This window comes from Plectrocnemia conspersa, unplaced genomic scaffold (genome assembly GCF_051122295.1).
Source record: "Plectrocnemia conspersa isolate PC_06_02 unplaced genomic scaffold, ASM5112229v1 ptg000013l, whole genome shotgun sequence".
Taxonomy (NCBI): domain Eukaryota; kingdom Metazoa; phylum Arthropoda; class Insecta; order Trichoptera; family Polycentropodidae; genus Plectrocnemia; species Plectrocnemia conspersa.
Window position 1 is genome coordinate 12,330,496 of NW_028277177.1, and position 12,859 is coordinate 12,343,354.

A 12,859-nucleotide genomic window follows, 5' to 3' on the forward strand; every position below is an offset into this window, starting at 1 on the left:
TATGAAGTTTTTTTATTATTATTTTTAATACTCACTGTTGGTGGAATTAATAATTCATATAATGTATTATTAGTGGTTTTAAACTTAGCTCAATTTATTAACCAAATATTTTAATGTTTCGTGTTTATATCTACATTTTAAAAATATTAATGTTCATATAAAAAAAAAACAGATTTAAAAAATAATACGTTATGCTTCTCATGAGTCATAATCGACTTTTTCTATAAAATAGAAGCATTTAATTAATATTTAGGGTTAGAATAATACTTGTATTGCAAATAAAGTATTTTTTATATGGGTAATTAATATAAAAAAATTTAAGCCCTCTAACTCATACTTTACCTCTGAACCGCCTTACGCTTGTCCGCATTTACGACTTATAAAATTTAGAAAATAATAATATAATTTTATTATGATAAGTATAAATAATAGTTTATTCTTAAATTTGGCATATATATTTTTTTATTATTTAAAAAGAAAAAAATGTGAATTCGTGACATGAACATCATTGCAAGTTTTGGTCACCTTTTGACCAGCATTGTATATACACGAAAATATTGTGTAAAATTAAATTATAATTATAAAAAAATAAGTCAGCTCCTCGTAGCTATTGCGGAAAACATCATTGTGTGTGGTTAGCTCGCCGAGAAGCTAGATGACAGAAAGCGTTATCGACCGCTGACGCATAAGGGACGAATATATATTAAGGAACACGATCGTGACTCTCTATGGCACTCTATTACCATCACATAAATTTAATGGTACTCTTAGATGTTCTGATGTTTGGCTCGTGATATTGTGACATACAATTGATCATTAGAAAAACATTGATCTTTCAAGTCAATTCTTATCACATCGAGCGGCTTGTGATTTATTTATTGTCACGACGAAGCCGCTTGAAGCGAAATGGTAAATCGCTAGGAACTTGTAGGACTCAGATAATAAACACATTCTAGTCTTTAAATGTAAGTCAGGATTATTGCCTAAACTAAATCAAATATGCATTCATAATCAACCGTTCCATTGCACAGTTTGTGTTGATCTAAAAGTAGCGCTTTAAACCATACATCTGTTGTCATCGGTAAGAGTAGTTCATAACTTCTAATTATGTTACTCTTTTTTCTCATAATTCTCACTGATACTCTTGATATTTGGTTTTATTTTTGTATAAATATCCAAATCGAATTTCTCTGCAGCTTATTTTAAGCACAGCCTTGGATAATTGATTTTTCTCTCTCATTATTTAATGTTATTATTATTTTATTGAATATATGCGTTAACGTACAGAATTCAAGAAAATGTTAGTTGTAGCTTTTCTTCTGTCTAAGCTAAATGCTTGCACATTTAAAAGCTCAAACGACAAACACCAACTCCCCGATATATTATGCCATTTAAGGCAAAAAGTAAGACACTTTTAATGTTACTGTGTCATTCACTCAATTATTATAAATCTTTCCCAGAGCACTACATAATTAATTCGTTATCCTGAATTGCGCCTATGGTGAACACAACAGTATCGAGTCAGCACATCTGTCGCAAGCTCGGTGCAAGCAGCAGACCACAAATCCCTTTATCAGCATCGACTAAATCTAGCCGGTCGTCTTTGAGGTCCATATCAGTATCGTATCAAACGGATGGAGTAAGGGGTGTAGGTGTTTGGCCACCGCCACAATACTCCACATGCTCATTGTCCGGCTGGCGATTCAAATGTCCCGTACCAACTGATACCTTATAAATATCGTTTCCAGTTTGAATGCTGTACAACTCGTAATACGTTTAATTCCCGTGAAATCATCAGACGAAACAAATAAAGGGCATAAAGTACGCGCGCGCCATTGTTGCTTGTCATGTTTATGTCCCGTGGCGTGTCTTTTGCACCACACAATATTGCAGGAAAGAATGATTTTTCGTATAGGCGTTTTAACACGACACTATTGTGTGTAGCGATCGTTAGTCATGTTTGTAAGTTTAAATTTTTAAAATAGTATTTACTTTTCTGGATTCCGTTTGACAATATATAATTCACGTTTTTCGATTATTTTTAATTCACTTTTTATTTTTTTAGATTAAAAGGGAGTATTCGGTTACAATGGCGGAACTCAGGCCTGCCGACTGGGGGGGGGGGGATAAATTCTCAGGGTCCATTCTCCTTGAGTGGCCTTATTCTGGAAACAATCATAGCAAGAATATATGTATGTATAAAAAAAGTAAAAATTGACCTCAAATAATGAATCAGAACTAAACTACAGTTGTTTGAGAAGTATGTACTATTTCAGGTATAAGTTTCTTCAACCCTTTTTATACATACAATAAATAAAAGGAACGGAACATTGCCTTCAAAAGCACACACTTTCTGGGTAGTACTTTCACAATAAACATTATTATTAAATGGGATAGATTGTAGTTTTTGACGCGGCTCCATTTGTGTTAAAATTGGACTGCAAATTATTGTTGACTTTATTGCTTTTTGAACGTTTAAAAAATGTTAGACATGAGAGGATATATTCAACGAATGTAAATTAGTAGCAGTAAATTTAGGTATTTAATCTGAATTTTCAGATCGAATACCTAAGGAAGTTATATCTTATATAGTTAAGAAGTATTTTTTAATAGTTATTTTTTCAACTTATTTTGATGAAAAGTCTACAACAAAAACTTATGAAAACATTTTAGAAATAGTCACATATTTAATTTATCATTTTTGGTGATTCAAACTCACTTGCTCAAAAAAATATTAAATATTACAATAGAAACAAAATAATATCGTTCACTTTTCAGTTTTATTTTTCGTGCTTTTATTGAGGCAAATTTATCAATTATTTTACTAAAATTACGCTTACTCGATTGAATATCCGTAATTGATCATTCTTCCTAAGCAAGTGACGATCTTAAATAGGTTTTTATAATTTTCATTTTACTGCTTATCCTTAACGCTATATCTAAATTCGGATATGACCAGTGGTATAGTGCTAAATTAAGAAGAATCACTGCGTTTTTTTGTTATTTAAAAAATATATGTCTTAATATTGGTAATTCAAATGTTTATGAAAAAAATATTTAAAACATCAAAATTCAAATGAAATTAAATAAATATTCTTACTTGTTGAAATTATGGTGTTTTATATTTCATAAAAATTTGTATACTGCATCCTTTTCAACATCTTCGGCTTCGCAAACGCGTGTTTCAACTGCTGATCGATGTGTTCTTAACCATTTTTTTACTTAAAGTTTTGCAGTACACATCGCAATCGGTAGACTATGGAGTTTAATATACATTAGGTTTGAAGTATGTTAAATAATTAAGCTGGATCGAGTATCTGCTATAATTAAATTCATATAACTAAACCCTCTTTCACATTCTACAGAACTACTAATGTGTTCAGTCCTTAATGAATATTTGTGATAGTTTCTGTTTTTACGCTTCAGCGTGTTTTCTTTGTACTGAAAAAACTCACTTCTATACCGCTTTGTCAGAGAATTTTACAAGAGAGGGATGGGTGAATTTAGCCCCTTTTCTCTCGCACGGATTCGCTTCTACGTGTGCGAACGAGAAGCTAGGGCAAGGTGCCTCACGCTTTGACTCGCTTTGACGCACGCATCAGATGGCGTTTCAATCGTGCGTCAGTATTTGTTAGCCTGTCGTCGGTAGAGCTATGTTGAAGCGCAGAATATTACTTCGCTTCTTAATTATTTTTTGATTTACCAAGTATATTTAATATTTTTACTTTGTTGAATAATTTTAATATAAGCTAACTTTAGTTTAAATAATATTTATAGCTATGGCCGAAAGATATAATGATTCCGATGAATCGCACCTCGAATTTGATGATGTAGAATTTTTCTCGGATGACGAGCACGTGATTGAAATGTTCGAATCGGAATTGTAATTACAAAGTAAGTACTTTTCATATTTACACTTGCAATTACTATTTATTTTAAAGGTAGTAAAAACAATTTTTTATTATTTATAGTTCATATCAAATATGAAAAATTCATAGGAGTGTAATGAAAACACGGAACATCCGTATAATGTAAGTATCATATCAACATTTTGTTATGACAAATATATATTATTTTGCAGCAAAGTTTTTGTATATCGATATCGGGGCATGTTTTTATGTTTCAAAAAAATTCACACGGTTCTGCTGCTTAGTACAAAAGTTTTTAATACAGGTAGTGAAGGCAGACTCTATCCAACCGCCAAGGAAATTGCTGGATAGCAAACCTGACAAAGCAAAGCTTTGGTGGATGGACGATGTGATAAAAGACGCCAGTGCAGCCAGAGCTAGCAATTGACAGAACCAGGCGCAGGAGAATATTTTTGGAGGAGGCGAAGATCTTGAGTTGTCGGGCCAATAATGTTGATAATGACGATTGAAGAATAATTAAATATTAATATATGTATTTATGTAGTTATACGCAGGTTTTCTTAACCTATTTTGTTCTATGGGACCTTTATCCAGTCAAGTGAAGGCAAGCGACTTCTTTTCAAATAAAAGTAGTAGTACTATATTTTTGTCAATATCAAGTCTGGTGCAAAACGAATTTGGCACGTTAAATTTACAGCAATTTAAGTACCATATTATTTTCTATTAGATTAATTAAAACCCCTCGTACGAATATCGATCTTATACAAAGAACCAACAATAGCTGGAGATGTCGATTGCTCATGGGGGATGACTGACAGTTGACAAGTTTCCTTGAAAGGACATCTCGCGCACGGGCCAGAACAGGACTTTCCCTAAACGGGCAAACACATATCCTGGCAGCACGCTTATTTACTATAAATCTTTGTTATCCACTGAGGGTGAACGAACCGTCGATACGCTACCGTTTTTCTCGTGATTTTTTTACAAACGATATTTATTGCACGCGCTTTGTTGTATTGACATACCAACGCAAAACCATTAAAACCATTCGATATCTATGCGAGATCTGAGCCAATTATTATTTGTGTGTCGGTGGCGATTATGAATACTAAAAATTGGTATACAATTATAACAGTAATAAATAATTATATACGTGGGCTGTTCAAAAAGTTCATGAACTTATATAACTTTTATAATTTATTTGAGACTTAATTCAATCTATGTAGTCGCCATTGATGTATATTCAGAACTCTGAATATTTATTATATGCTAATGACCTGTAAGTATTTCAGAGTTTTCGCACAAATTCAGATTTGCTCTTTTTCCAAAAAGACCCAAGTCGCTATGGAGGTGGTCGATTAACAACTGACTTCATTTTAGCATCGCCAAGTGTCGCATTGTTATATTTTTTAGATCCTCTTGCTCATGAAATTCTACTACAGTTTAGGCGGAGTTATTTTAAGCAGAAATACTTACGTGACGTATACGAGCAGGGATAGAGATTTTGTATGCACATCGCCAAAGTTTACGATAAGGCCTCGAAGATACTCGGCTTCACTTTAACAATTTAATGTAGATTCGCGTTCTGTACTATACGTAAGTTCGTAGCATCTTCATAGCAGTTCGTAGTGTTTCCATTTTACGATTTTTTTTGAATAGCACTGACGGGTAAATTTCGTTCTAAAATAGTTAATTTATTTGATGAGCTTTTAGCAAGTCTATTATTTTCTTGTAGCGGTTACGGATGATTCCGACAACTTATTTATCTAAAAATAACAACTACTAAAGAATTATTAGGATATTGGAATGTAATTAAAAATAATGCTCCCGCATCTGACTTAATTATGTAAAATAGTGCCATTTGATGTAAATTTAGATATCCTAAATATTTTTCTACATAATTTAACTTCATTACAATCCCAATTACCAAAAATAAATATTTAAATTGCACGCCTGTATACAACATAATGTCGAACATAATCAAAATCAATTCTTATAATCCGATCAATAAATATTAGCATAATATGGCGTCGCTTTATCAGTGTAATCGTAGAAGTCGAAAATATACTAAAAAGGCAAAGACGGCTTGACTTCAGGCCTACTCTGGAAATAGCAGCACGTGGGCTATGGATGGAGAGAAAATATAAAAATATGCCTCACATGACTATCTTTAGCGATAGTCGTCGGTTTTCGGTTCCCCTTTTTGAGAATATGCTAATTTATCGTATCGCGAAAAAATACGTGCATTTAGCGGCAAAATCCGACGACAGAAGTCATTTGCCAGGCTGGACGCGTATGGGCTTCCGCTTGCCCGTTTCCGGATTGAAAATATTTTGGTCTTCTTTATAAGGACCAAGGTATTTTACGGACACCGAGCTTCGGTACCGCTATGAACATATTCAGTATTTAGCGTCATTTTGTCGCACTACACGTGTAGGACACGTGCGATATTTGCATAAGAGGTTAACGGCGTGTTGGAGTGAAATCGTTTTTAAATGAAGATAATTATCGACCATAGTGCTATATTTGGGCAAATGATCGACGTATACTTATGTAATAGATAAAAAGAGTTAGTAATTTAATACCAGATAGAGGAAAAAGTAATAAATAAAAATAACACTATGTTGTATATACGTGTGAATTATTTCTAAAGCTATCAATAAAAACAATATGTTAAAAGTCTGAATAACTTTTAAAAACCTAATTTTTACATTAAAAAACCCTACTTTAATAGTTTTTAATTAAGGTAAATAAAATATTACTGAGAGTACAAATTATTTTAAGTAGAGAATTAAACAAATTAAAATTAAAATTATATTTACATTTAGGACAACACATAATGCAATTGATATATTTTTTATGGGATATAATGTATTATTGGCTTAAAAAAATAAAATTATAGGTAAAAGATAATAAAATTTGATTAAGTACAAATTTTACTGATTTAGAATCAGTCCATATTGCAAGTTTTTAATTATACTATAATATATAATTATCACATGTATAATTATATTAGATAATATTTTTATATAGGTAAGAAGTTCAAATTATTATTATAAAAAATAATAATTATATTAGAAATTAAGTGGTTGTCCATCATTTTGGAATTACGATCTAAATATCGAGGAATATATAATCTAATACCATATGGCCCGTTAAATTTGTATCTCATTTTTTTGGATTTGAACCCAGTTTGTTCAGATATTAGTCACCAACTTATATCACTGATGTTGGTCAATTATATAAACAAATAAAAACTTTTCGAGGGAGAGGCATTTATGGGGTTTTCAACGGAAGCCAGACGGGCCAAGGGCGAAAGCCCCGGCGGAAAGACCGATGGCTCATATACATTTCTTTCAATTAGAAAGCTGTTTAAATGTGGTTTTTACAAACGTCATATTCTAAACAATTCACAATCTTAATTAATCACTGAAAGACTATAAAACATGTATAAAATTTATTTATTAAGGCGATAATTAAATTTATTAATGAGTGAAGAAAAAAACAAATAAGGTATGATATAAACAGACTAGACTATAGATCAGTTGTCTCCGATAGAATTTGGAAGTGGGCCAAATTCAGATCTTCATATTCTTCGTGGACCGCAAAATTTATAGGAAAGTTAAATAAAATCGGTGTGCGGGCCACAACGCATTAATTTATTGTACTACAATTAGATAATGAAATGTAAGTCATATTTTTTTCTATTGTCAACTTATACTAGATAATGTGATCGATCTTAATGTCTACGAGTCTCCTTCGCCACTCTTCTTGATATATTATTATTAGCATTTTTATTTCTATCTGCCTTGTCCTGTTCTATATCTAGTTCTGTCAGTCTTATTATTAAGGAATTCGATATAACAGTAATTTAGCTATTTTTCGAAAAAAAAACATTGTCAGTGTAGATCTCAAAGCTTTTAGTAAATCTGTGAACGAGTTTTTTGATTTCAACCCTTGCTTTCATTTACAGTTTCAAATGAGTTTCTAATTTATCTTTCGTTAACCGTTTCATGCAAATAAATTAATTCTAGACATTATTCATTGAGCTTTACACGCAAATTAAAACGATGAGTGAGTTTATTACTGATAAATGTGGCATTTAGCTCATTATAAACGTCATTTCTTCCTGCTTTAAATTCACTTAACGATTTTGACATATTTAGCTGGTTAATAATTGAGTTTAGGAGCATTACGATGTAATCGACTTCTTAAAAATATTTTTATGAAATAAAAAATGGACATCTTGTCAAGTTCGCCCTTAATATTCTACACGCTTCATATAGCAATTGTAGAATATTAACAAATTAACAGACAATTTGAGATGATGAATAACGAACAATTAGAATATCGTTAGCTACGAGAAGTCAGCGGGAGAGCCGCGAGCGCACGTCGCTAATCGCAGAAGGAGGGATTTGACTTTTCCATATTGGGACGCGATTGCCATATTTGGATGCGAGGAGTTCTAAATGCGGAGACGCCTTCTTTGCTCGGTTACGATTAGCTCCCCGGTGTTCTTGGTTTGCTCCCTTCGCACAGCCCTGAAAAAACAGGGGTGGGAAAATCTGCAAGTGATTTTCCCGACGCGTTTGAATTTTCAGCGGGATGATTTTTATTTCCTTCCGGGCGGTGGATCGAGCGCTCGTGTCGGGTTACGACGAGTGCAGTGGTAGATCAGAGACTCATCTCGTCTCGCTTGCTCGCGAGGGCGTTTTGCTCGTCGGAGCGAGACGAACGCTTCGAGTCGAGCTATTCGCGAAACCCAACGCTGATTCTTCTGCGCCGGCGCTTCTCAAGTTGCGCGGCGCAAATTTGAACAGAATGACGGATAAATTAAGTATTTTATACAGTAAATATATTTTATTTCAGATTAATAACTGAAACATAGAGAATCTATAATAATATATTTTCATATCATTGCTCGTCATATTATTCATAAATTTATCATGATGTTGATGCGGAATTATCACTGAAATATGATGCAGCAGCTTCTACTTCAGAAGAAAATATATTAGTTTGATTTTACGTGTCTGAATATTGTAACTATTTTATTACAATTTTAATAATGCTATTTGAACAACAAAAATATTATAGTTGATGTGACAAGGTGTAAGTTATGTTTCATATGGAAAATATGTCATCTAGTATTTATTATTTTATTTTTTCACTCTGCATTGTTTCATCTTTGTGGTCTTCTGAATAATAAATATATTGCTGATTGTCTCATGATATATAATTAAAATAAACCAAACTAGGTAATGCATAGTGACATATGTTGATTGCTGTAATAAGCTGTAATAATATTCAACGATTATTAAAATATATATCACTTAATTACAGACTTTGATTTCAGTCTCATGCGTCATTACTTACTGAGTATTTGTTGACTTTTCCTCCCCCTTTGAAACGCGTTAGGTTAACGCCAATAATATTGCAGCAGAAGGTTTAGAGTAAATAAATGTAGTACATTTGCAAATATGTTTTTTCCAACTTTTCCTCAATAAATATTTCATAATTATGAATTACGGCAATTAAAGGCCTTGCAGTTTACACATAGCGAAGGATTTACCAAGATATATTTCAGCAATAAATTCAAAACATCTGATAGACACAGATAATTAGATATTATATAAACACTTTCAAATCGTGTCTATTGTTAATTACTGTTTTTATTAGTGTCTATCGTTAATTAATAGTGTCTATTGTAAATTATTATTATTTTTAAAACAACGAGATTTATTAGTGTTTATTGTTAATTATTGAGATTTTTTACTAATTTTAACTATTTACAATGACATGACGAAAATGTTTCTTTCTGCAAAATAATTCAATCTTACAAAGATAAAAACACAGACTACACTTTATGCATACTAGCAAAATTTAGTTTTGTTTATATTGAACATATGTATGTATATTATTATTATTTTTTGCTTATAATATAACTATGCTCTTAGACTTCTAACAGTGATACACTTTTCTAAGTTTATAATAATTTTATTAATTATAAAAATCCTCGCATTGTTCACACATTTATTAAAAAAAAGTATTTATTCTAGAGCTAAATAAATATTACGAATCTACATCTCCGAAGCAGTGTTTTAGATTCATGCAATTATTAAAATTCTTATTTCTTTTCCATATCCATCAGTGAATTCATAATAATATTTTTTTTCGAAGGATGATTCCGAAGGTTGAATTGGAATCATTTCGTAAAGGACTTCAGAAACAGTTAGGTGAATTCCACGAGTGATACATAATTGATGTTACATAAGTGATACATATTTACGAATGAGTGTGTGTGAGTAATGCTGTGGTGCCAACGTAATCGATCTCTGATTTTATTTCTTATCTGTGAGCACGCGTACACGTGCACCGAACGTTACAATTTTTTGCAAGCCAATTAGAATTTTGTTGATAAAACGGTCAATCCTGAAAGTTTTTTTTTGTTTGATAGGTATTGAAAATCATCCGAGATTCCGGGATCATGGGGTTGGATACCCCACTCACGACGCCAACGCAAGCAACGAACTGACAAATTATTATTATTGTATCCAGGTATTTTCGTGTAAAATCAACAAGGATAAATAATAGTTTAGTTTGTCCCTGCACATGTCCAAGTGCAGTGAGTGCATATGATTATGATAAAAAATACTTGGATAAAACACGACAAGTTCGATGTTTTGAATTAACTGGACGACTTTTGGTAAGATCAAAATTCCACACGTCCGCGGGCAGTCTCCGAGCAACCAAATGGAATATTTGTATTGCTTTCATTTCGTTCGTCCGATTTGGCCCAACCAAGCTATCGATCTTCGAAACGACATTTAGTGCACAAAGTACAGTTACATTTCAATTTAAAATTAACTTTTGTTGCGGTATAATTTGAAATAATTATTTTGTAAACAGAAAAGGCGCTCGGGACGCACAGTTTGAGAGGCGGCGGAGAGCAGCCGGTCTGACGCGCGGTGCGGCGTTCGCGTGTGTCAGTCGGCAGTCGGCGGCGCGCTCGCCGCTCGCAACGCTGGCGTACGTCGCACCGGCCATGGAAGGCCGCGATTCGCGCTTCAACCTCGCGTACAACATGAGCCTGCTGAGCGGAGAGCCGCCGGCAGACATGTACATGCGAGCGCCGGCCTCCGCTCCCGGGCAGCTGCTGCACGCGGGGCCCGCTTGCTCGCCGCTGTCGCGCCCCCTCAAGCGCCCCGGCGACCAGTGCTACGAGGAGCGAGGCGCGCCCCCGCAGCCGCTCATGGAGCCCTGTTCGGTGGGGCCGCACGACATGCACGACGACGGCTACGCGCCGCTGCAGCCCAAGAAGTCGCCGCCGTCCAACGGCAAGAAGACCAAGGGCCGCGTCAAGATCAAAATGGAGTACATCGACAACAAGCTCAGGCGTTACACCACCTTCTCCAAGCGAAAGACCGGCATCATGAAAAAGGTGAGGTTATGTCAGCTGTCAAACGCGACGCCCCTCCCTCCGCCGCGCCGCTCCGCTCCTGTCATTTCCTATTATTTTCGTTTGTTACTCGCGCATGCGCACGTCCCGTACCTTTTCACCGAAACCAGATTGTGCAAAGCATATGCATGTGCAACCTTCCCTTTGTGCAAATTGTGCAAACTCTGCACGGCGACGTCGTGCGTGTGTGAAAGACATTAATAACTAAAACACCCGTATGTCAATATGACAGGAAGAACACGTGGTTATATATACAAATCAGTGTAAAAATATAGTGTCAAATTCAATAAACTACATCTAAATAAATGAAGCTAAAAAATAAAATGGAAATTTATTCCCAATTTTTTTGTGGTAACTTAAATTTTAACGCGGCTATGTGTGAAAGTGGAAAAATATGTGTAGCCGAAAGTTGACTTAACTAAAATAAAATAAGTTTTGATAAACAAATTGGGAACAATCAATCGAACGTCTTTACGCATGCACCACTTCGCGTTTCAAAACATAATAAATTTGTGATAGTACCATTTGTTTTTAAATAAGCGTTATATTTATATTTATAATTTATGAAAAACGGTCCGGGAAGATCGTTGTTTACACATAGGTGTATGTAAAGTGTAAACTAAATATATGTTCCAATAATAATATTTTTCATTTGGCCCCGCCGTACAATTCAAAATTTCAATCCAGCCTGTTTTTTAAAAAGTTTTTGCTTTTAACGAATAATTTGAGGTTGTCAAATGCAGGTAAAAATAGTCCGTTCCGTTCTCTACGTTTGCAACATTTCACAAATACGTAAAATGTCGCTGTTTTTCTTATTGTTGTATATAGTTGGAACTAATTTTTATTTTTTAGTTATTTATTGTAATATGTTGTAAAAACTTCAAAGCCATTTAAATTAATACAATTAATAATCAAATCCAATATTAATAAATTTTCACGCTGCTCAGCCAATTAAGCAGTATTTTATTTCAGCGTAATTGCTTTTGAGTGAAATATAACAATAAATTAAATGGTCAGAATTTTATTTACGGCCTGGTTTTAATTATATTATTTATAATTAAAATAAATATCAAATGGTTAGAATTAAAATATTGGACGATCATATGAACTAAAAAAATATTATAACATTTATAAATATAGATGGACAATAAATTATTTATTTTAGAAATATCTTATAAAATATTTCGCTCGCACCAAAATAGAGCGAGCGTTAATCAGAACATTGAACACCCCATGAATAACTCACAACGAATCTATTTAAATGTATGTAGAACGCGGAGCTTTTCAAAGCGACGAATGAAGTTGAAATAAATAAATACAAGCCAAATTATTTGACTGGTGACACTTGTGGTCGTCACACACATTACACTAACAAAAACAAAAATTGTATATAATTTTTTTATTAATAAATCCACTTTGTCGATATGAAAATGTATAGATCAGTTGTACTTATCTTCAGCGTTACAGCAATAAAAACACCACAACACTATTACCAACTAAAAAAAAATTGTGACCATCTGTCAAAATAGTTCTT

General features: G+C 33.4%; 1 protein-coding gene across 2 annotated transcripts in view; it reads left to right on the forward strand.

Annotated features, from left to right (window-relative positions):
• The first annotated feature begins 10,828 nt into the window (after positions 1-10,828).
• The window catches only part of bs (serum response factor blistered), a 116,578-nt gene continuing 114,547 nt past the window's right edge, over positions 10,829-12,859 (forward strand). The window contains exon 1 of one of the 2 annotated variants that reach the window (XM_088202615.1): positions 10,829-11,307. In XM_088202615.1, coding sequence (XP_088058741.1) covers positions 10,912-11,307 — 396 coding nt within the window. In that variant the 5' untranslated portion in view covers positions 10,829-10,911. The remainder of the gene's footprint in view (positions 11,308-12,859) is intronic. The other variant, XM_088202614.1, reaches the window with a different exon arrangement.